General features: G+C 57.2%; 6 protein-coding genes and 1 non-coding gene across 7 annotated transcripts; 3 read left to right on the top strand and 4 right to left on the bottom strand.

Moving 5' to 3' along the window:
- Nucleotides 1-470: 470 nt before the first annotated feature.
- Nucleotides 471-3,566, bottom strand: HRG_06374 (fungal specific transcription factor domain-containing protein; the record flags this gene model as incomplete). Its single annotated transcript, XM_044864845.1, has 6 exons — nucleotides 471-955; nucleotides 1,100-1,994; nucleotides 2,061-2,201; nucleotides 2,362-2,730; nucleotides 2,790-3,009; nucleotides 3,076-3,566. The coding sequence occupies 6 exons, from the start codon at nucleotides 3,564-3,566 to the stop codon at nucleotides 471-473; spliced, it is 2,601 nt and encodes an 866-aa protein (XP_044719785.1).
- A 1,954-nt stretch (nucleotides 3,567-5,520) lies between these two features.
- HRG_12103 lies at nucleotides 5,521-5,616 on the bottom strand. Its single transcript has one exon. It is a non-coding gene; the product is annotated as a tRNA-Lys (tRNA).
- A 1,288-nt stretch (nucleotides 5,617-6,904) lies between these two features.
- On the top strand, nucleotides 6,905-7,938 carry HRG_06373 (ribosomal protein l14p/L23e domain-containing protein; the record flags this gene model as incomplete). The annotated part of the gene is made up of 5 exons (XM_044864844.1): nucleotides 6,905-6,918; nucleotides 7,237-7,284; nucleotides 7,351-7,597; nucleotides 7,772-7,849; nucleotides 7,906-7,938. 5 exons carry the CDS (start codon nucleotides 6,905-6,907, stop codon nucleotides 7,936-7,938), a joined length of 420 nt encoding a protein of 139 aa, XP_044719784.1.
- A 1,240-nt stretch (nucleotides 7,939-9,178) lies between these two features.
- HRG_06372 (uncharacterized protein) lies at nucleotides 9,179-12,879 on the bottom strand (the record flags this gene model as incomplete). Its single annotated transcript, XM_044864843.1, has 2 exons — nucleotides 9,179-9,426; nucleotides 9,492-12,879. 2 exons carry the CDS (start codon nucleotides 12,877-12,879, stop codon nucleotides 9,179-9,181), a joined length of 3,636 nt encoding a protein of 1,211 aa, XP_044719783.1.
- Nucleotides 12,880-14,911: 2,032 nt separating this feature from the next.
- Nucleotides 14,912-16,555, top strand: HRG_06371 (putative protein family UPF0615; the record flags this gene model as incomplete). The annotated part of the gene is made up of 3 exons (XM_044864842.1): nucleotides 14,912-15,518; nucleotides 15,600-16,255; nucleotides 16,343-16,555. The coding sequence occupies 3 exons, from the start codon at nucleotides 14,912-14,914 to the stop codon at nucleotides 16,553-16,555; spliced, it is 1,476 nt and encodes a 491-aa protein (XP_044719782.1).
- Nucleotides 16,556-16,819: 264 nt separating this feature from the next.
- HRG_06370 (malic enzyme, NAD binding domain-containing protein) lies at nucleotides 16,820-18,964 on the bottom strand (the record flags this gene model as incomplete). The annotated part of the gene is made up of 5 exons (XM_044864841.1): nucleotides 16,820-17,627; nucleotides 17,744-17,987; nucleotides 18,073-18,369; nucleotides 18,424-18,616; nucleotides 18,665-18,964. 5 exons carry the CDS (start codon nucleotides 18,962-18,964, stop codon nucleotides 16,820-16,822), a joined length of 1,842 nt encoding a protein of 613 aa, XP_044719781.1.
- Nucleotides 18,965-22,036: 3,072 nt separating this feature from the next.
- Nucleotides 22,037-22,715, top strand: HRG_06369 (uncharacterized protein; the record flags this gene model as incomplete). Its single annotated transcript, XM_044864840.1, has 3 exons — nucleotides 22,037-22,315; nucleotides 22,387-22,402; nucleotides 22,468-22,715. 3 exons carry the CDS (start codon nucleotides 22,037-22,039, stop codon nucleotides 22,713-22,715), a joined length of 543 nt encoding a protein of 180 aa, XP_044719780.1.
- Nucleotides 22,716-23,139: the final 424 nt, after the last annotated feature.

Genomic DNA, 23,139 nt, shown 5'->3' with positions numbered 1-23,139 from the left:
TCCTCCATAGTCCATACTCCATACAAGCCTCATCGCGAACGTGTTTCAGCCCTGCACTCGATTCCCGCCAATCACTGCCTGATGATGTGACTCGCCCAACAGCGTTGTTCGTGCTCGTGTTCATTCTGTGCGCGTCATGCGAACATCTTTGAGTAGTGAATTGTTTCATCGTACGGTACCGTAGCTGTCAAACTGGTTAATAGGCAAAATAGTGGCACCCCTATAGAAGGGCAATCAACGCGTATCATAAGTCTTTATCCTGCAAACAGTAGCTGCGGAATCAAAGTAAACCGCCACAAGCTCCGATTCCTGGGTATCGTAAAGGAGCAAACAGCAGAAACTCCCATGAAGCGGTTCAACCGAGCCGCGCCTCGAGCTCCATCTCTCTCTCCATTATACAAAACCCCCCGCAGTCCATTCTTATCCCGCTAGCCTGTCGAGTTTGAAAATTACGCATCAAACCATCGTTCCTACCGAGGCTGTGTGCTCTCCATCTCCAGCCCGCGAATGCTCTGGCTCCAATCCTGCCAATCAAAGTCCGCTCCTAGCATGTCGGTGTCTTCGGTAAAGGTGTCGTCAAAGTTGGTGTTCATGACTGTAAACGGGTCGGACCATAGGTAGGGCGGGGCGTGATCCCCCTTGGGCGGCTGAGTCTGCAGCGTGAGCGCCTGCTGCCGCAAGGCCTGCTGCTCCGCCATTGAGATCGGGAAGTGGGATGACTGGGGGATCACGGCCGCGCCCGAGTCCTTGCCGCCACCGTTGGTCATGTTCCAAAACTCCACCATGTTGGGGCTTGGCTGTGACATGAATTCATCCACATACTGCATGGCCTCTTGAGAAAGATCCATCGTAACTTGCTCCCGCCCACCCGGTGGTTTCAGGCTTTGCGAAGACTGCCGCATGTGCGGCGGCGTGTTGTTCGTGCCCGAGGCCTGTCGGGAACCGGCAGACGGGCCTGTAGACGGCCGGCGTGCGGCTGCGAAGGGTAATGGGCTGGATTCGTCCGGTCGTATCATTGCTCGCCACTTCTCTCTGATTTGCTCCATTCTATTTTCGGCACCGGGGACTGGCCCGAATCGCGCTTGTGCAGGATTCATACGTTCCGCAAAGTCGAGTCGGCGGGCTTCGTCCTGATTCGCCTTAAGCCGAGTAATCTCTGACTCGCGATGCCTTCGGGCTCTCGCAAACAGCTTCCGGACCGGCAGAAAAACGGCGGCTTGGTCGCCTCTCTTTGCAATCTCCACAGGGTCCTTGTCGAAGCCATTGACGCCCTCCCAGCCGCGCTCCACCAGGGCTGTCCACGGTCGCCGGCAGGTTTCGATGAGCGTGTAGGCGATGGCGTGCCAGTTCGTGTACGTCTTGAACAGCCAGCGGTACTGCTTGCATCGAGGATCCGTGTTCAGCTTGTGGCCGTATTCGGTTATCTCGATGGAGGCAACGTATATCCGCTGACGGATCTCGCCAGACAGCTCGTAGTTGGATCCGGGAAACAGCATGGGTTGGTAGATGACGAGGCACATCTTGGCCATGATGACGCGGGCAATCATGGCGGCCACCCAGTAGAGGGGGTCAGCCTCGTCGAGGACGTGCTGGAGGAACTTGTGCTCGACGCGTTGATATACTTCGATGAGCATCCGCTCTCTATCGGCCATGGTGCCCTCGTCGGCCTTGGGACACATGTCGGCCATGGCAGACGCCGCTGTGACCAGACGCCTCGACAATGCGCATATCTCGGCTCGCACGAGGGAAACGGCGCAGTCCGACCTGCCCTCACGGGGTATTGGGAGCTCGGGGCTTTCGGGGCTGATGTCCGAGTCGTTGATGTTGCTCGGCATCTGCGTGTCGTAAGAGCGCTCCCCGATTGTCATGTCGGTGCCGAGTTCCTCTGCAGAGCGAAGATCCAGCATCAGAATGGCCCACCAGAGGCGCCTCCTGATCTCGGTCTCAAAGGGTGAGAGTTTGAAATGACTCCCGTCACGGTGGAGACCCAGACCCTGCGCGATGCGGATCAGCAGGCCAGTCAGCGCCCAGCAGAAGCGGCTCTCGTCGTGCCTTCTGACGACGATGAGGAATAGGGTGAAAGCTTGTATGACTGCAACGTCTGAAGTGTCTAGGAAATTGGCCTTGGCCAGCGACTGCTCCAACGCGAATCGGTGTTGCGCAAGGAGCTCGTCTTTGCTGGCGCCAAAGTTGGTTACAACCTGCGGGTCACATTAGCTTCATTGCTCTTGTTTCCATCACCGTTTTCCTATTGCGAAAGGGACTAGACGTGAGAGTGGCCTTCGGTGGACCCGGCTCTTGGCACGTCTTCCTTTACCGGGCTCCTCGGAAGAGTATGCGTTGGGCATGATAGCAACATACCTCTTCAGGCTCGAGAGAGGTCACGGCCGCAAAGTAAATGGAAAATGCCAGTGCTTCCTGGCCGGGGGACAGGTTGTCCGAGTTCTTCCTGGCATCGCGCAGGATGAGATCCGTAGTTGGGATATGCAGGAGCTTGATGAGCGGCTCGACGTTTTCTTGGTAGACGGACCACAGAAACGTCACATGAGATGGCAGCGGGTGGCATTTCCGAAGGTCGACGTCGGCCGATCGATAGCCGAGGACAAAGGAGTGGTGGTCAGTATAGGACGAGATGCCGGTCGCGGGAGAGTCGGTCGGCGTCCCGTCGTAGTCGGAGTCATCGCCGTCGTCGTCTGTGAGCTTCTGGGTCTCTTCGCGGATCGCGTCCAACTACAGGATTTCCATTGTCAGCCCCCGATGGTCAGTCATCAAAGGTCCAGAGAGCTTACCTCGTCGTTCAACTTGGACCAGAACCCACTGCTGACGTATCGGGATGTGCCGCGCTGGTCGTCGAGAACCAGGCGGCCGAGGGTCATTTGCACATCCCTCCTCTTGGCCGTCTCACTGGTGTGGTCGGTGACGGACTCGTTGTCCCTGGAGCCGGGGCTCCCAGCACCGACAAACATGTCGAGGCCGCCCGACATGGTGCGCCTCGACGGCTGGCCATCGCTGCCGACAGGATTGGGTTGCGAGGGGTCCGGGGAGCCGGCGGCGGATGGCAGTCTGCCTCCCGACTCGACCTCGATCTGGCCGCTGAGCTCCTCGACAATGCCTTCGAGCTTCCGCAGGCGCTTAACCAGCTCCACCTCGCGCTGACTCGAGTTCTTTGGCGGCGCATTGGGGTCTCGCGGTCGCTGCTGACGAGGGGCGCGGCCCGGGGCGGGAAAAACACAGGGGATCAAGGCGCGACGACAGTTGGAACAGGGCATCTGCTTGTCGCAGCGGACCTTGCGGCGCCGACAAGTGACACAGGATCGCGGGTTCAGGGCGGGGGCTCCGGAGCCGCCCGGGGCGAGGATGGGGCCGGTGTGGGCATCAGGCCCCGTCGTCTGGTAGACGGTGACGTTGCTGCTCTGGTGTTGCGATCGTGGTTGATGCTGCGGCTGCTGCTGCTGCTGGACCGCCGAGTCAGCCTGGCCCGTCGGCGACTGGGGCGACGGCATGTTGGCAGGATCGGCGCTGTCGGACCGCTGGGCCATGTTGTTGAAGCTGAAGGGGCTTGTCATTGTCGTCCGATGGTGGTTGGACCTGGCTTGATCCCCACCACGCAGCGTCGTTCGTGTACTTGTTTCTTTTGCTCTTCAGCGCGACGGGATCGGGCCGCGGGCTTCGCAGGGTACTAGTAGGTGCGCTGTACCCGGTACCTCGAAGCTCCAGAAGGCGAGAGAGGCGGGAAGCGGATCGAACGGCTTAAGAGCGGACAGACGAGGTCGCTGTTCGGCAGCAGGTGTGTGAGAACAGTGAGATATGTAGCGCTCCGGAGGGAACAGCAGCCGCACAGAGCGACCAAGTAAGAATGGAGGGGAGGGGAGGGGAATGAGCTCAGATGCAGGATGGGTGAGAGAGCATTCGTGCGAGGAGAAATAGCGAGAACAAAGCTCCGGTGGTAGTAAGTTACCTCGACTTTTGGTGCCTGTTGGTGACGCTGACAATGGGGGCTGAGGCTGATGTGGGGCGATGAGGGGGAAGGGTCTGGCTGCCCCGGGGTCTGCCTGGGGTCTGGCCGCCTGAACCCTTTAGGGCTGTTGGAGGTCACTGGTGATTGTTTTACACCGGTGGACAGTCCTCCGTCAGTGCCTAGCCCGCCTCTTGATGTCCATGGCGTCGCCAGAAGTAAAGGATCGTGTTATTGCCTAAGTTGCGCACCTGTTCTGCACACCCACGATGCCGACATTCAACGCCCAAAGGCCACCGTAAGGGTTGGAAAATAAAGGGCTTGGACCACCCTCTTGTTGATTCTCGATCCGGGAATGGGGACGGGCAGTTAACTTAGTGTATGCATATCAGTTTAGAGCCGGTTCTAGAGCTACCGTCTCCTTACAGTGCCGGTGCCCCCCACTTTCAACCCCTGGAGCAAGCCAGCCTTTTGGCCGAGGTGTTCTTGCTCCCCAAACACTGTCTGGTCTATTCTGGACTCGGACGCAAAAGACCAATGCAAAGGACCAATGCAAGGCCTTACTCGCACTCGTTCATCGCCCAATGCGTCGACGAACCTTGCATGCCCGTGGTCCCCTGTTGGCTGATGCCGGATCCAAAACAGACGCATGCTTACAAAGCCGACGTCTGGAGGACGGCCAGCGCTACGGCCAACGAGGCCAAAAATGAGTTTGCCAAGCCCTGCGCAGTCGTGACATTGGCTTGCAAGACGCCGCTTGTCCGCGGAGAATGCATCGTGGGGGAGACAAGTCCATCTCTAGCCGCCACCTGCAGAGTGCTTCGAGCGGCGGGCGGCCAGGACAGCTCGTCTCGAGCCGCTCTCCGAAGTCGAGAGGACGCTGGCCGCGGAGGTGCGGAAGAGGTCGGTCGCACGAGCCACCAACAGCGCCAAGACCGGCTGCCGACAGCTTGCATCTGACCTGGTCCAACGTGGCGTCATGGCTGGCCATTGCAACGTTTGCCAGTTGATGCTTGTTGCGAAAAGACAAGGGCGTCGTCGCAGTGTGCGACGGTTTAATTAATTACATGCCGGCTCCAAAGTGGTCCGCGCAAAGCAAGTCACGGCACCGCCGATGCGTTGAGCTAGGTCAGAGTGTAAAAAGAAAGGAAACCCCCAATTTTCTACGCATCCATGCAGACGCATGGGTGGTTACGTAGTACTTTGCGTTGCCAACTGTTTAAGGGTCGAGGAACGAAGGAAACTGTGGAAGAGGAGAAAAGGGAACAAGCTTCTGCTGTTGAACAGCCATATGCAGCGAGAGCATTTGTGCTTAAAGCGTCACATGCTCCAGGAGTCAGCGAATAGTACACCCGCCTCAATGGAGGCAGACTCCGTGAAAAGGTAAAAGCCCGCAATCACCAAGAAGCAGAAAAGAGCCTTAGATTAGGGTATTGGTTTCGAAGCCAGAAAAAAACGTAGCAAAATTGTACCATTGGAAGCTCGTATGGTAGGTAGTACCTCATAAGCAAGCGTCCCAAGCACAAAAAAATAAGTCCTCATTGAACACAGTCTTTGATAGGAAAAGCCCAATGCGGGGGTCGAACCCGCAACCTTGAGATGGCAACTGCTGACAAGCTTACGTAAGAGTCTCACGCTCTATCCAATTGAGCTAACCGGGCGACGCGGTTGATTCAACGACCCAGAATAACCGAATGGACTTGGATGGATGCGGATATTTTTATTAACCTCTATAAAGAGAAGACTCAACTTGGTATATTGAGTTTTGATCGGCTCAAGTGGGTGAGCAAATATCTACTTATACACGTTGCAATTAATCATCTTACTCGATAATGTTCCAGGACACAACTAAATAAATAATTTGAGTAAAAAGCGCGAGCTGCGGTTGGGGGTATTTGTCGACCCGAAGCCGTGAAATCGTGGCTGGATCAAAAGGAGGCCTTGCCAATGATTCAACCGAGATGCCAATATCTCAGCATGTCATGTCATTGCACTACTGTTGCCAAGCGACCGGGATGCTCGGTAGTCCTACAGTCTTGCCGAAGAAGAACGCAAATCGACGTTGGATATATGCAGTTTTCCCTCCAGGACGTCGTGAGCGAAGAATTGCCATGTATCGAGACATCTGTAGAAGTAATATGTTTCCCCGGCGCTGCACGGATGAATCACACGACTGGCTTAGCGAAGCAACGCACGGGAAACATGGACACGCTTCGTGCGTTCCAGGACTCGTGACACTACGAGAAACCCTCAATGACGAATGTCGAGATGCAGCCATGATCCAAGTCGCCGGCATCCTACCCATGCAATTGGACGTGATGAAATTCAAAGAACAATGAATTCCATGGGCAGTTGCTCACGGAAAGGAGGAGGAACCAAAGATTATGACGTCCAGTGACAATGCACAAGCACCGAGCCTACACAGCGATAAAGAGCGTCGTAAAACTGGCCGTTCGTAGAGTCGACTTATAAGTTAGTACGGTGGGCGTGCGCGACATCTCATGCACAAGCGTTCGCGGAGAGAACAGAAGCAGTGATGGGTCGGTAAACATGATGCAGCAAATATTCAACAAAGGGTACTGAAGAGGTAAAGGCATAACGGTCGAAGGAATAGCGCATTGCCAAAAGACCGCTAATAACGCTCCAATCACTCTCACGGCGAATGCGAAGATGCACGAACGCAAAAAGCAGGCGAAAGCCTTGAGCAGGCTCGTCACCAGGTCGCCCCACATACCGTATACACGATTACATAACCCAGGCGCTGGATCCACCACTGCCAAAATGTAGGCTTCATCACGTGCCTAGTCATTCGCTTCGCGTAGGGTTTCTCACCCCACAGATTGCCCTGGAAATTTTGCGCCTGCAAAGGTCCCCTCCGCCCAGTTCACGATCGCACCCCGAGGCTCGGTACATTTCGTCACGAATTAACGCCACCATCAAACCGATACAATGGCCAAGATCTCGTAAGTTGCTCCCGAATCGTCCACGTCACCCTCGAGGATCTCCATGGCGAGAGGTGCAAGAGGAGGCAAGGTTGGGCGGGCACGGCAAGCGCAAAACGATAGGCCACCGACGACGGCTTCGACGAGGGGAGACGGCCCCGCCACTCAAGCGCCAGCAATGACGGCTCGCCATACGGATGGGAGGACTTTCTGATTGCCATGCAAGCACCAGTCGGGGATACGGCTGCATCACCTGCCTTCGAGATACCGACGAACCCGACGAGCGGAAGAGTGTGCAAGGAAAAGACGAGTCAGCTGACGACTTCTCCTGCGATATAGGCGCGGTGCCCCCGGTGGCAAGCTCAAGATGACGCTGGGTCTCCCTGTGTAGGTCACCCCCGAAGGCGACGAAGCCCGGCCTGCGTCCCGCCCGACTAACAAGGCCCAACACAGCGGCGCCGTCATGAACTGTGCCGACAACTCGGGCGCCCGGAACCTGTACATCATCGCCGTCAAGGGTATCGGTGCCCGCCTAAACCGCCTGCCCGCCGGCGGCGTCGGCGATATGGTCATGGCCACGGTCAAGAAGGGCAAGCCCGAGCTGCGCAAGAAGGTCCACCCGGCCGTCATCGTCAGGCAATCCAAGCCCTGGAAGCGATTCGATGGTGTTTTCCTGTACTTTGAGGACAACGCCGGCGTGGTACGTGCCGTCTTCTCCTGGGAATGGGCTTCAGAAGCAGCGTTTTTCTCCAAGAGGCGTTTCTGTGCAGCAAAGGCTCAGTGCCTTGCAGTGCCTTGCGTCGAGAGGAGGCCATCACGCCAGTTTTGCCATGACTTTGCAGGACGAAGAATATTGCTGACACCTGATGCACAGATCGTCAACCCCAAGGGTGAGATGAAGGGCTCTGCCATTACCGGCCCTGTCGGCAAGGAGGCCGCCGAGCTGTGGCCCGTAAGTTGCCCCGCCTGCTCACACATCGAGGGCCAGACTAATGCATCCATCCCCAGCGTATCGCCAGCAACTCCGGTGTCGTGATGTAAGGGGCCAGACGGGGTCGGAGTACGAGATAAAGAAAAGGGCACAGCTCATGTCCCAATGGCCAATGGCCGGACCGCAAAGACGTCTGGCTCTCCATGGGATCGGGGAGGGGGGGTTGAGAAGACATGACACCAGAGTGGGAGGATTCAGCCGCTGGATTTGGTGGGCTCTGCATTTCGGTCGCGGCGTGTAAGGATGTTTCTCATACCAGGTATCGCGTCACGGGCAAGAAGATAAAGATGACACAAAACAAACCGAAGAATCCTGCTTCTGGCGCTGGTGCTCTTCATGCTCGCGGCGGCCTGGGGCTGTAGACTAGACCGTTGCACCGTGCAAAGCCCAGCCAATGTGCGATGCTGCTCTAACGAGACCCATGATTTAATCGCCCGAGTTGTGACGCTGTCTGCCCGTCCACGCCCCAACCCCCAACTTCACAAACAGGAAGGCAACGATCGATGGACTCAACGACGTCTGTAGCGAATCTGTATCTGTATATGCGCTGGATTCTCGTCCATGCCGCAATTGAATTGCTCCAAAAGACATGCAAGCACAAACATTACGACACAGCCATAAAGTATAGTGAGCAGCAAATGCTCCCGCGTTTATTGAATCCGTGTTCCCTGTATCGTAGACACAAGTATGCCCTCCGTTGTGTCCTTGCTATGCAACATGACTTGCTTGAAAATGCAAAGACGTCCTTTCTCCCCTTTCGTTCTCGCCGATGCCTCTCTCCTTCTCTGGATTGCCTGCCGGCTTGGGCTATGTCCCCCAGCGGCCCAGAGAGGTCCGAAGGTTCTCGTGTGATGCGTGCAAGACGCCCAAAGCGCCGATGTATTCCCCCCCCGCGCTCGTGTCCGTTGAATGGAGACGGAGCACGAGACGAAAAAGAAAAAAACACAAGTTAGGTGAAAGACAAGACGCAGTAAAAAGCAAAACCAGATGACGCGCTGCAAGCGCAACGGTGGGCGCTGCTGTGGCGCTTTTGAATGGACGACGTTAATGTACAAGAAACCGTTCTGGCGTGCCATCGGGGCACCCAGCCCCAGAAGGGCAAACGGCAAAGTGAAGACGAAGTCGGAAAATCGTCAGGATCAGCTCGAGCTGCAGGACTCTGGATTTCCGTCGTGTTTGGGGGTTTGGGTAGGGCCAATGCCCTCGAGGAGGACGGTGAAGATCAGTCATTGTGAATGATCTTGATGAAATATCGACCATTGCCGATAGTGTTGGCGCAGTGGCGCTCAACTAATTGTTTGCAGTCGGAGGGGAGCCCGCTCCTCCGGCCACGCCGTGCTGAGTGAACTCGGTCGATTGTGCTTGTTGCTGCTGCTCTTCCCGAGCGGCATGCTCCTTCTTGATGGCCCGGACCTTTGTCGGTTTCGGGGCATTCGTGCCAGCCTTGTTATCGGCGGCAGCCTGAGCGGCCTTCTTGGCGGCCAGAGTGGCCTTTCGCTTCTCCACGGCTCCGGCCATGTTTCCGTTTGCCCAGCGGCCTGAGAAGAAGGTACAAGTTAGCACAGTCTCAAGCACTTGCGTGAAGGGTCAAAGGCAAACTTACTCTTCATCGAGGCAGACATTTTCTCCGACTTGGTCATAGACTTGTAGTCCTTGGGGCGATCCTCTGCTTCGCCAGCTGTCGCGGGCTGGGAGCCGGGTGTGCCGTTGCGGCTCGCAGCCGTCTTGGAAATCACCTTGATCTTGGGGACCTTGCGGCCAGCGGGAACTGCTCCAGCCTCTGCCGCAATCATTGCTGCCGCCGTAGCCGCGGCAGCATTCTCTGCCCTGTCGCCGATGACACCATCCTTTGCGAGAGCGTCTCCCTGGCCAGCCGCTCGCTTGCCTCTCTTCTTAGGCGGCTGCTGGTCGGAAATCTCGTCGTCCTCGGGTTCGTCGCGGAATCGCTTCTGGCGCTTGGGCCGGAAAGAGTAAGAGGACTCGGCCGTGTGGGAGGTCGAGTCGGATGAGGCGGTAGAGGGCCGCGAGTCGCCGTTGTCTGTGATTGCAGACGACGGCTCGCTCAAGTTCTTGGACTTGGGAATTTTGAGCGTCAAGACGTGACTCTTGCGCTGCGGCTTGGCAGGCCTAGCCTTGCCCTCGTCATCGAGGGCCTGCTCGGCCAGCCGAGAAGCCTTCTTGCCGCGAGGGCGGCCAGGCTTGGCGAAGGGCCCATCTTGAACTGCAAGGGCCTCTCCCGAAGGAGACGAAGAGCCTTCAGTGGCGTTGAAAGAGGCCTCCTTGGCAACAGCATTTGTGCGGCGGCGGCGGCGATCCTTCTGCTGAGGGGCCTCTTCAGTGTCCGGGGTGGACTCGGCTCTGGCCTTGCCCGACGTGGTTTTCTGTTGGGGCTCGCCGTTGGCGGCCCTGTTACTCGCCTGCCTCTTCTTGCCCGTCATGTTGGAGGCCGGTGTTCCGACGCGGCTGGGCTGCTGAGACGCGGGATCAAAATGCTGCACCGGCTTGCGCGTCCGCTTGGTCGTGACCTCTTCGGCCTCGGAGGCCTTGGCCGTCTGCTTGGGCTGGTTGCGAAGCGATCGCGAGCGGGTCTTGACGCCCTCATCGATGCAGTTTTCGAGATCCTGGCGACCAATCTTGGACGGGTGAGGATCGTAAGGGAAGTAGTACGAAGCAGCCATGATTCTATCCTGGGCCTGCATCCAGCGCGTTTCCTCGATGTTCTCCTGGTCCTTTTGCTTCGCCTTGTAGCCCTTGACGCTGAAGTCGGGCTCGGCATGATTCAAGCCCGGCACGGTCAAGTCGCGCGTCTTGTTTTCGTATTTGGCGTCCGCATCTTGGCGCCTGGTTGCGTTCTCCCAATCCGCAACAAAATGGATTGAATCCTGATACTCGTGCTGCCACTCCCGCATGGCTGCATTAACAACGTCAAGGAGTTCATAGAGGTCCTCTGTAGACATTTGTCTGTGGTTCTGGAGCGCGGCGGCAAAGTCCGCGGGACTTCGGATCCTGCGGTACTTGTAGAACATCGGCTTGCCGGGGGCCCCCTGAGGTTCGGCCATATTGGCATCCTCGCAGTTCTCCTCGGCAGTAGCCGCAGCCGGAGAGTTGATGGCAGTGGGCTCTGTGGATTCGACGGCAGATGACTCTCCCGCCGGAGTGCCAAGCGCGGCCGTCGACGAATCATCCACAGGCGGATTGCCAGCGTCGCCGCTTCCTTCTTCTCCAGACGACTCCGGGTTTTCGACAGTGGTGATGCTCTTGGTGCTCTTGTTGTCCTTATTTTCGGACGTCTGTCCAGCGCCACTCGCCTCTGTGTTGTCGCTCTTATTCACCGGGTAAGTATCGTACTCCTGGTGCAAGTAAGGGCTCAAGTGTGCCCAGGCGCGATCCTGACCAGCTGGAGCTGTCTGACCGGTGACGGAGTTGGCATGTGCAACGCCCTGATCTGCAGACTGGCTAGACGACTGGTGCAATGCCAGGGTACCCTCAGGCGGGGAAATATGAACGGCTGGCGTGCCGCTGGTTGCGCCTGGGGCCGGTTCGGCTGGTCCGGAAATAGTGGAAATGATGGAGGGCTGGGAAGCATCCGAGACGGTGATGGCGGGAGGCTCCGAAATGGGCCTCTCCCCCTCTTGAATGCCGTGGGCAACCGATACAATCTTGTTCTCCTCGAGTTTCTGGCCAGGGCTCTGAGGCTGCTCGCCAGAGTGGTTGGTTTCCTTGGCGATAGCAACCATGTCTTGCGGAACCGGTCCAGCAGTGTCAATCTTGGGCTGCGCATTCTCTTCGACGGTGGTAGCTGTAGCAGCGCCAACGTGGCCCTCGCCTCGATCCATGAGACTAAGAGCTGTGGTTTGCAGAACAAGGTCTGCGGCGGATGATTTCTCTGCCTGAACCTTGGGAGATGGGTCCACCTCATCTTCAGCAGCCTTCTGCTCGATGGCCAATACCTGGGGCTTGGGAGCATCTTTGGCGTCAGCCGCAGGAGAAGGCCGGTTGTCTGGCAAATCGGTTGGCTCGATGATGGGCTCTTCGGCGACCGAGAAGGTCTGCTGAGTATCCTGGGTCGAGTTCAAGGTAGACTCGGCGAAGCTGGATGCGTTGTACGAAACAGAGCAAGCCTCTGGCTTGGGCGACTGGATGGCCTCTTTCTGGGCAGGGACAGACGCGTCGTTTTCGGCGGTGGACAGCAGGTCAGAAGACTTGGTTGGGGCATGTGCATCCTGATGAATGCGTGCGGCAGGCTGCTGTGCCTTGGCCTCCGATTCGGCGGTAGCCGCAGGGAGCTTCCACGAGGCCTCGGGAGACTGGGCAGTCGAGGAGTCGCCGGAGTGACTGGCCCGAGGAGGATCTGACTCATCCACATCGGAGAAGGAAACGCCGACCTCGATGACGTCTTTGACGTCGTCGTCTTCCTCGTAAATCCTGGTCTCGGTACTCTTGCGAGCAGGGTTGCGGCGGACGCTGGAGAGAGCATCGGCGCCGAGAGAGTTGCCTCGCTTCTTGGCAGGGGTGGGACCATAGAAGTCCTCGGAAGCGTCCATGTTGTCGGACTTGCGCTTCCTGCCACGGGTAGAAGAAGAAGAGGCCATGGTGGAGTTGGGAACCATGACTTCATCGTCAATGTGCTCCAAGGTGTAGTCAACGCGGGCACGCTTTCGAAGGCTGTGGCCACCCTTCTTGGGGCTGCCATCATCGGCAAAGTCGTCGTCGGCAAAGTTAAAGCCATCCATGGTCCTGGAACGCTTCTTGGAGGACTGGGGGCGGTTTGGGCCTGGGGTGGAAAAGGCAAATGCCTGCTGGGCTGCCCTGCTGCCTCGGCGGCTCTGGGGTGCCGTCTGGGGCGTGCCGGCGTTGGTGCCCTGCGGCATGCCGGGACTGGTGGGAGACTGAAGACGCTCCATCGAGGCTTCAGACGTCGGCTGGGGAGATGCAGAGCCAGGCAGAGGTTTGCGGCGGCTGGTGGCGGCAGCGCGGCGAGCGCGGTCCATGACGAACCGGAGCAGCCAGCGGTGCGTGTAAGAAAGAGGCTGACGGGCAATAAAACAGGCGGCGGTCGGACGAAAGGGCGCGGTGATGAAAAGACGGGCGCGAGGCTCGGGAAAGGAGACGCAGAGCGTGTGATGGGCAGGGAGCTGGCGTCGGGGTGAGTGACGAGGTTTTGTGTATGAGAGAAGGCCGTGTGCGTGTGTGTGTGTTTGGTAGTTGAGGGAGACCAGAGATGGGGTCAGGATTGGAGAGGGTCGAGTGCAAGAGGTTGGAGGTATCAGGAGGGATGGGAAAAAACACACACGAGGGCTGGCAAGGAAAAGCAGACGGGCTCCGACCACCAAGCTGAGGGACGAGTGTTGCCAGCTGCCAGGGCGACGCAGAACGGGCGGCGATATCTCATGGGAAGTTTTTCGGTCGCCGGTTTGATGAATGAGAGAGCCGCTTTCTCCTGTTCTGGCCGTTCTGGCGGGTACGGGGGCCTGAGGTACTGGCTACCCGCCTGCCGGGGTACTCGCCGGAGCAGCACAGGCGTGAGATACCTCGCCGGTAGCCGGGGCCTCGGTACCTGACACCTGTGCGGTACGTACTGGGTACCTGGACCTGCCACGATCCCTCCACCGTTGCTGGCGACAAAGGGGGACAAACGAACCGGGGGCTCTTTTCTTCTACCTCTCGGAAGAGTCAGGTGTTTCTTGTATCAAAAGAACGCTTTCTTCATCCCCTCTGCTGTCTCATGATACGCCGCTCGTCTTTGCCACGGATTGCTTCCTTTCCCTATACCCTTCATTCTCGGGCTGCGCATCGAGAAGCGATTCCGCGGGGGGGCAAAGACAGGCAGTTTGGGGGGGCACATGGCGCTGTGCCGTCACTGTTCCAGCGTCTCGGAGCCATGGTACACGCCTCGCAGTGCCTGGGCGCCCCCCTACAGGTACTGCCTGCGGCCAAAGCCCTGCGCGAGGCATCCGAGGTACCGCAGGTACTTGAGGCGTCTGAAGCAGGCAGGGCGTGTACTTGGACATGTACCTCGTTGCGCGAGTAGCGGGTGTGCCATCCGTCGAATCAGTACATCAATGGCTGCCTCTCCCACTCAATAAGCAGGCCAGGAATTCACCCGAGGCAAACAATAGCATCGCCAAAGAGAGAATATACCCGTCCAATCCGCCGTCAGCCTCTGGCAGTGGGCAAAGCCCGCCCCGTGATACCTCAGCTTGGGCGGCAGGTACGAATACGTCGCACCAAGGCAAGGTTTAGCCTTGAGTCCGGGAATTCTCCGCCTCCAGAGGCCAATCAGGGAGCGCTGCAGGTGCTTCGAGCCTGATGAATGTACATACATGGATGCATACTTGGCCTGATCCTATGCCATTCCAAGTGCTGCTGGTTTCCATCCTATCTATTCATATCCCTATTGTCAAAAATGACACCGTCATTTACATGTACTGTACATGTCCTTCCAGGCTGCCCTGCCAATGCTTCTGGTCCAAGGCGCGTCTGCGGCCATTTGATCTTCATCCACCTCCAGTCCATCGATGTGTCTACAAGGGTCAGATCTGGTACCGTATCCAGCATGTAAGGCACGAGTGATTCGCTGCAAAATGCGCGTCAGCCTTCTCTCAGGACCCAGCAGGTACCTCTCACTTGGGCCGAGTGCATGAGACAGCCTCGCGCTTGGTGGCGTGGCCTTGCGCTCCCTTCTCCCATGAGCGAAGCACACACTGTGCCATCATGGTGCAAGGCTACTGTGCTTGGGTCTCCCTTCTCTTTCTTGTTGTTCACGTCAAGCTCCACAAGCGCACAGGTGACGCATGCATCGGGACCACTGTAACTCCCCTGGAAATACAGGCTGCTGTGTGCTGTATTGTCGTGTGTACGGAGTAGCAGTCCTTGGCAATCTGTACCCCGTACCTCTTCTCGCCAATCAGAGCGAGCTGCATGTTGTCGTGTACCAAGTACTCCGCGCATCGCACCCGGCGCGGCAGCGTCATGTGCTCAACGACAACTCCATCTCCTCCTTACAAGACTCTACCATCCGCCATGGCATCCAAAAAGACAAAGGCCGCGGCTTCTGCCGCCGATGCCAATGACAACCTCGACGAGCTCTTCTCCGGCATTGGCGACGATGCCAAGTCCTCCAAGCCTTCCGCCAACCCCAAGTCCTCCAAGCCCTCAAAGGCCATGGCCGGCAACAACGACATCCTTGCCGACCTCGAGTCGCAGCTGGCCTCGCAACAGCCCTCCTCTCGCCCACATACCCCTCGCCTCAAGGATGCTGCCGGTCTGAAGCGCCCCACGGCGACGCCTCCCGCTGCCGGCGACGACAAGCCCGCTTCTGCTGGCCGCAAATCCAACGACAGCACCCGGAGCCTCAAGGCCAGCTTCACCCCGAGCGCCGCCAGCTCCGAGCTGCACGACGCCGAGAGGAAGGGGACGGTTGAGCAGGAGCAGGAATTGCAGCAGCAGCAGCAGCAGCAGCAGGGTGGAGGGGGCGGATGGTGGGGTGGCATCCTTTCCACCGCATCCGCCGCCATGAAGCAGGCAGAGGCAGCGTACAAAGAGATTCAGCAGAACGAGGAGGCCAAGAAGTGGGCCGAGCAGGTCCGTGGTCTGGGTGGTATAGACGTCGGAGCCATCAAGAATTACGGTAAGGCTCAAGTCCCGCTCCGTCTCCTTGTGCCCAAAATGGCCGTGACGCCGCGGCTAAACACTTGAACCTGCCATCCAGGCGACGAGCTGCGCAGCCGCGCCCTGCCGACCTTTACAAACATCCTCCACACCCTGGCGCCGCCCATCAGCTCGCACGAACGCCTTCTCATTCACATCACCCATGACCTCGTCGGCTACCCCTCGCTGGATTCCCTCATCCATGCCGTCTTCGCCCGCGTCATGTCCCAAGTTGAGGGTGGAGATCTACTCGTGGTCCAGCGCGGCCACGAGAGCAGCTCTCGGCGGCTCAGCGAGGGCTCGGCTGGGTGGCGCGACGGGCCCTGGTGGAGACAGACCGACTCCCATCGCGAGTTGGGCGTCGTTAAAGGCTTGACCGAAGGCACCAAGCTCTGCCGTGCCGGCGCCGAGTCGTATTCCGACGAATACTATGCTTCCAACGGCGGCTTGGAGCAGGCCAAGGCCCGTGCCACGGAGGATCTGAGCGAGAGCAATCCGGTCCGAACCTCGGACCTGTTCCTGGCCGTGCAGGCCATCAGCACCGACGCAGACCAGGCGCTCTTTGCCCGCGCCGCGTCGGCCGAGAAAGAGAAGGAGTCTTCTGCCGTCAAGGAGCAGGAAGAGGCGGATGAGCTTGTCTGCTTTGCCATCTTCATCCTCGACCCTATCCACGAGATTGAGTTCTCCACCGTCAGCCAGTCTTTGCCCTCCAAATGGGTCCGTTGGCTCGATGCCGCAACGCCGCTGACCCCTCGCTCCGCCGAGGAGAGCCACGACGCCTTTGCGAGCGGGCTTCCGGATGAGATCAAGGACATACTGGACGACGGGGGAGTGGACCCCAGGGAGTGGGTGGCTGAGTGGATCGAGGAGACGTTGAGCCTGGCCATGGGCGTGGTGGCTCAACGGTACGTGGCCCGCAGAATGGGCGTCGGCGAGGGTGGCCTGGGCCGGGGAAAGAAGAGAGTCGACGACTCGGTCCACGTTGCCGGCGAGGCCGCCCGAGCGGGTGTCTTTTAGCTGGGAGGTGGGAAGTACGGGTATCAAGCCGCTGATTCCTTTGCTAGGAGGAGCAAGCCTTGGGGGTTGGCCTCGTATTTTGTTGATAGTCGTCGTGGTGGTCTGATGATTGTAATTTGTATGCTCCCGTCATCATTTGTTGCTTGGCTGTGCGAAAGTAGCCTACCTCGTTCAACGACGGGCCTGCAACTACTAGAATGGAACACATTGATGCGAATGATGGGCCCGTACACGATATACGTCAGAAGATGTACTCATTAAGGACTATAGGCAGCGGCTCTGCTCTGGAGACAAGGTGCTGTTTCTCTTGACCGTGCCAGCCTTGCGCAACTCGCCCCGAGCCTCGCGCGAGGCCCTCTCCCGGTCGACCAGCCTCAGGGGCCGATAGGCAGGCTGCCACATCTGCGCCCCGATCCACCGCTCCAGCTCATCGGCGCCCTCGGGTATCCCCTGCTGTGTGGCGACGCCCTCGTCGACGGCGGCCTGGACGACGCGGCGGGCGACGCCGAGGCTGACGCTGCGGATGGCGTCGACGTCTGGCAGCAGCGGGGCGCGGGGACGGCTGCGGGCAGGACTGTGGGCGGCGACGCCCTCGACGGCGGCAACCATCATGCGGTCCGTCAGCAGGCGGGCGCGCGAGAGGACGCATCCGAGCCCGACGCCGGGGAAGACGACCGAGTTGTTGCACTCTGCGACCTCGACACGCACCTCTTCCCCGTCGGGCCCCCACGGCCCAGTCACGGGGTCGAAGGGCGATCCCGTGGCGACGAGGGCGGCACCGTCGGTCCAGGCGAGCAGGTCCGCGGGCGTGGCCTCGTGCAAGCGCGTCGGGTTGGAGAGGGGGAAGATGATGGGTCGCGGGCACGACTCGGCCATGGCGCGCACCACGTCGCGCGTAAAGGCCCCCGGCACCGTCGACGTGCCGATCAAGACGTTGGGACGGACGCGCCGCACGACGGAGAGCAGGCCTGTGTCGTGGCCGTTCCACTCGGAGGCGTCCCTGAGAAAGGACTGTTGTGCGCCGGATGTGTCGGCCGTGGCGGTGGTGAGGAGGCCTGGTTTGTCGATGAGCCTGTCTTGCGTGTGAGCCCAGCTCTTACAGGTTATTCTGGAATTTTGCCCTCTCTCGTTCTTCCTTCTCGAAACTCTGCATCTTCGGTGCTCGAGTGCGCGGAGAGTGTGACTTACCATATCTTCTTGGTGGCTTCTTCCCGGCTCACGTGGCCTTGGGTGGCAATGGCATCCCGGACTTGGTCCGCGATGCCAACGCCGGCGCTGCCAGCCCCAAACACGACCATGCGGACGTCACTGAGCTTCTGTCCGCTGACATCCAGGCCCGCCATGATGGCGGCCAGGGTGACGCAGCCGGTGCCCTGGACATCGTCGTTGAAGCACGGCATGCGTGGGCGATATAGGTCCAGCAGTCGCCTTGCTGGGTTACGCAAGAGGTCGAGTTAGCCTTGGCTACGATGTTCATAACTCAAGTAAGAGAACAGAGGCAAAGGGGGAGAGCTGACCGTTTCGGAGGCCAAAGTCCTCAAAGTGCAGATAGGCCTTGGGGTACAGTGTGCGGGCTGCCGAGACAAAGGTGTCGACAAAGTCGTCATATCTCTTCCCCCGGACGCGGTTCTCCCTCAGTCCAAGATAGAGGTCATCGCCCAGCAGGTCGGGGTTGTCGGTGCCGCAGTCGAGGACGACGGGTAGGCATCTATTGGGGTGGACGCCGGCGCACAGGGTGGCCAGGGCGAGCTTGGCGATGGATATGAGGATGCCGCCGACGCCCTGGTCCCCGATGCCCAGGATCTCTTCGCCATCTGTCACTCTCGTTCCAGTCAGTCAATGCCTCTCGGCTGCCGAGACAGACTTGCCTGTAACGACAATGTAGTCAATGTCGTCTGCGTTGCCCCACTGCGAGAGGTCGTGGAGGACTCGATCCTGGTCGTTGATGTTGAGGAAGCAGCCTTCGGGTCGGCGGAAGAGGCGCGAGAAGTTTTGGATGGCATCGCCCTCGGTGGGAGTGTAGATGACGCTGAACATTTCCTTGATGTTGTCCTGAAGCAGCTGTATCGGTCAGTCTTGATGTCCCTCGGGCCGGTGGCATTTAGTTACCTTGTAATACAAGACCTCGTTCTGCTCCTTGAGGGAGGCTAGAAAGGTATTCTTGGCCAGCTTGTTGCTTCGGGAGCAGTACTGCTCATAGGCACGTCTGGTCTGGACCTCCAACGTCTGGACATTCTGGGGGAGTAGGCCGGTCAAGTTGAACTGCTGGCGCTCATCGGCGGGAAAGGCGGATCCCTTGTTGAAGTACGGGGTGTTGAGGAGAGCTTCGCCGGTGAGAGCGCAGTCAAGAGGGCCGCTGGAGCTCAAGGGGAGGTTGTGAAGCCCGTACGATACTTTCTGGGGAGTCATGACGAGGTTTGCTTCTGGGTGCCCCTCCCCATGTGGTCGCGCCACCGGTGCCTCGCAGTATCGTGTACGCGAGGAAGAGAGCGGGATGCGCTCTCGCGGGGATGGCCAGGAGCCTGGATGAAGCGGAAGCGCGCCCACAGTAGGTTCCAATATATTCTCAAACTAGCGTTCCGTCCACTCTGCCGGCGATGTTTTGAGCCCGTCCTCTCTCACCCATTTCAGTTCAGTCTGGCCGTCGAGTCGCCATACAGTCCGTGACCAGCTTTCGCACGGTATAAATCCCCTGCCTTAAGGGATTTTCCGGTGATCTGCCGGATCTGGCGATTCGCCGGATTTTGGGCTCATTGCATTCCAGCAAAGAACTGAGAATAACTTCACGAATACTATTTGAATTGTTCTAAAATCTTATAAGAGCAGTTAATAATGCTCAAAGATGCCACTCAATCTTTTTGAAGTCATCCAGCCATCGAGGTCGTCTTCTGTTACTCTCCGATCGCGCAAGTCCCCGAAATGCACCCATTGCCTCCCGATCACTATCAACAGCTAAAGAGGGCCTTTGAGGACAGGATATGTCGTTTGAAGTTATCATTGCCTTATTATTTGCGTTATTATATAGTGTGTTTGGTACCTGCAATGCTATGGCCCGCTCTGGTGTGAACGGAAGAGTGACAATTTTTGCAGCGTGAACATCCTGACTCCTCTCGCGACCCTCAGAAGCCACCCGTCGCTCATTCTGCATTTTCTGTGGCTTTTCCACTTTCAAAATCTTCAGCTCTTGTTAATAATGCCAATTTATCTCCTTATTTTGCTTCACGGCCTCCGTCATCCGTCGTTTTCTCCCAATTTCCGCCTCTCATTGCTTCCTCTTCTCTAGAGCGAGAGCTTTTGCTCCGCTGCCTTCTGCTGTCGCTGAAGCTTTCGGGCCTCCTTCTTCAGAGCCTCCTCTTTCTTTTGGAGTCCTTTCACTGTCATTTTTTGGCGAGCTTGAGCCACAATTTTAGAGCTAAACACCTCGTCTGCACTAGAATCTGTACAGCAGAAGAGATCATCTTTTGAAGCCTTACCGGTCTGCCTGCGCTGGTTCTTGTGACTACTTGTTCTCTGCATACTTTAACTCTCATATCAAGCACTTAAAACTCATATTGAGGGCTCCTGAGGGTGCTGCTCAGCCTTCGGCTGTTGCGGCCAGCATCAACAGAGGACTCTCGACTACTTCCTGAAATGCGTTCCAAAACACAGTCTAGATCTTCGATTTCAGCAATCCAATGAACCTTTTGATTTGTCTGTGTACTGGATAAGATCATGCGTATACGCTGTTGAGAGAGGCTGAATAACGATACATCAAGGGTTGCAGCCGATGAATGGATTGAGGGGAAACACCACAACGATCACTCGGTGCCGGTCACACCACTCCATAAATTCGATACTAAAATGGTTAAGTGGCCATCGGGAACCAAAGGCGATAAGCACAACCGTTTCGAGCTTTCACCCTGGTAAACCGGTCGAACGTACCGGTGAGCTGCTCATTTCCAATATTGTGATTCGTCCACCTCGTTTTTGACGTGTTAAAAATATTTATTGACGACTTGATTCACGTTTCACGAACCAAAAGTCCAGAGTTTGTGCTGGCTTGTCTTGGTGGATGAGAAATGGGGCAGCGATGCCATCTCTTGACTGACGCACATCTTGAACGTAAGGGAGGATGGGTTGCCATTTTTTAATACGCCGAGCAATTTTGCCTTGTTTTCTTATAATAAGAGGAATACCCTGTTCGTTCAAATGCTCATAAGGAATAGAAAGCCCATTTCATCCATGTTATACGTGTTTTAGGGTAGGGTGTCGAATTTCTCAATTTTCGTGCACGTCTTTCCTTGTCAGGTGTGAAAGCGGAGCCTCGCGCACTGAATTTCAAGCTAAAAATAAACCTTACATTCAGATGCATAGATAGGTTCTTTTCAGAAGATGCTTGTACCGTCGAATCACGTTCAATCTGGCTCATTACGGGTGCGTAGAATGAAGTTATCCAGCTCGCCCTTCCAACCCCATTTTTGCAGTATCCTGAGCCAAGTTCTGCACTATGGATAGAATGGGAGAATCCCACATGATTAAAGCCTACGATGAAAGCCAATAATGTTCTGTTTTTGCTGTATTGGCTGAAATGACTTACACAATCTGTCGGCATCCTATTTTGGCCGTTGCTTGGTTTGATGTCAGCACCGCAGCGCATTGCCCCTAGATAAAGTTCTAAATATATGCCAGACTTTCACTGCTTCTGATGATTCAGGAAATCAAAGGATACGTCAATTGGCACCGTTGTTGTTGAGCTATTGTCGATTGATGTTGAGCGTGCGAAGTCGCCGCAATCCGGCAGATCACCAGATCCGGCAGATCATCGGAAAATCCCTTATACATGAGCTATCACGTGCTCTTCCAGTCGTCTGTACTCTGTACGTCTGCGCAATGGAGATCGGCCAAGCTAGAATCGCGCGTTAACTAATATTACCACCCCAGCTCCAAGCAGAAGAAACTCCAGAGCCAGAAATAGGGCGTCCTCAAGAACTCGAAGACAACTGGGCGTGCGGAAATGCCCGACGACCCTTACCTCCCAAACACTCCGAAAACCACACTGGCAGCCTTTATCGCCTTCAACTGCGATGGCAAACCTTCTGCCGAATGATGGGGAAGGACTGGAAGGCTTTGGTAAAGACTCTGACCTTTGACAATAAAGGCCTCGGCGAGTCATCATTCAATATCTCATTCGAGACCTGGTCTCCGCCGGAAAAGATGCATAATCAACTCAGAGAGCTCGGTCCGAGCATATACAAAGAGACTCGGAGGGCTGTACAAGAAGTACACCGCCAAACCAGAGGCCAACAACCTCAGGGACCATCTCCGCCAATACGCCCAGATTTTGTTCACACCGGGATGGAAGTTGAAGCGGGAGACCAAAATCGAGCTCATCATGGGCCCTAAATTCTTCATTCGTCATACCGATTTCCTCTCAGTCCAAGACGCGTCCCGCTTCCATGTCGGGCTCGACCGCTCGACGACGCTAATGTCCACCGCACCACCATGCACACCGGTTGTCGAAAGCATGAGCTGGCCTACGCCAAACCTCGAAACCAGGACGAGCTCCTGAAGAAGACGGCCGAGGATGAGGACCCGTACACCGACGTGGAAAACGCAACGGACGACTGTGCGCGACATCGTCCTAAGGAGTGTTGGGTGTATCGCAGTTTTGACGAGCGGTGGGACGATCCGAAGCTGAAGGTCCTCTGTTGGGGGGATATTGATGTCTGGATCCTCCGCGATCCCGAGCGTGATGGTGGCCGTGACCGCCCCGCCATGCAGGTCCTCCTTCACTGGCGTCTGGCACAAGGGGCAGGACAAGGAGATCGTGCTAACATTCTTTACTTTCATAGAGGAAGACCAGGGACGGTACGCCCGTAAGCGGGAAGAGCTGCGAACAGCAAGGTAGAAGCACCGGAGAAAGGTCTTCAAAGTGATATACAAATACCATTTCGACTCCGAGGGCAAGGAAGAGCTCCAGAAGCAGCTGCAGGGGCTCCGGGAACCCGAGGTGAAGCGAGACGTGTGTCATGTCGTGCCAGAGCGCACCCAAGTGGCAGACATCCTCATCGACATGGACGACGACCTTCCCCAGAAAGAGATTGTGCAAAGAATGGTCGAGGCATTGGGTTGCCTACGCCTCTGTGTGCGAGTCAGTCCAGCGCAACCAACTGAAACCTAAGCGGCCAGCGACCGGCAGCTCCAGTGCGACACGCTCCGCTCTCCCTGCAGCACCGTCACCACCTCAGCCACCCATAATGGATGTTGTGCAGCAACTCGTCCCTGCCTTACCAGAAAGCCTGACCGGCTTCACCCACAAGCTAGCGCTTCCTCAAATTCCAACCCCCCCATCGGGCAGCCGCCAAAGGGGATGTGCACGTTGATCGCGAAACCACCAGACCCTGGTCTACCTCACGACCAGTCCATTGCCAGAAACCAATGCCCTCTTGTATCCGTCGCTACTGATGTCGCTCGAACAAAACAGCAACCGGTGACGCTTGGCAAGACAGACTCATGTGTCTTCTGCAGGAAGCGATACGCTCGCCTTGTACTGCTATGGGATCACCTAGAGAAGCACCTGAAGCAGGTGCATGGTGGCCCGATAC

This window comes from Hirsutella rhossiliensis (genome assembly GCF_020360975.1).
Source record: "Hirsutella rhossiliensis strain HR02 chromosome Unknown scaffold00006, whole genome shotgun sequence".
In the NCBI taxonomy this organism is placed as follows: Eukaryota; Fungi; Ascomycota; class Sordariomycetes; order Hypocreales; family Ophiocordycipitaceae; genus Hirsutella; species Hirsutella rhossiliensis.
The sequence above is the reverse complement of the archived record's forward strand: the minus strand, read 5'-3'. Positions and strand labels throughout refer to the sequence as shown.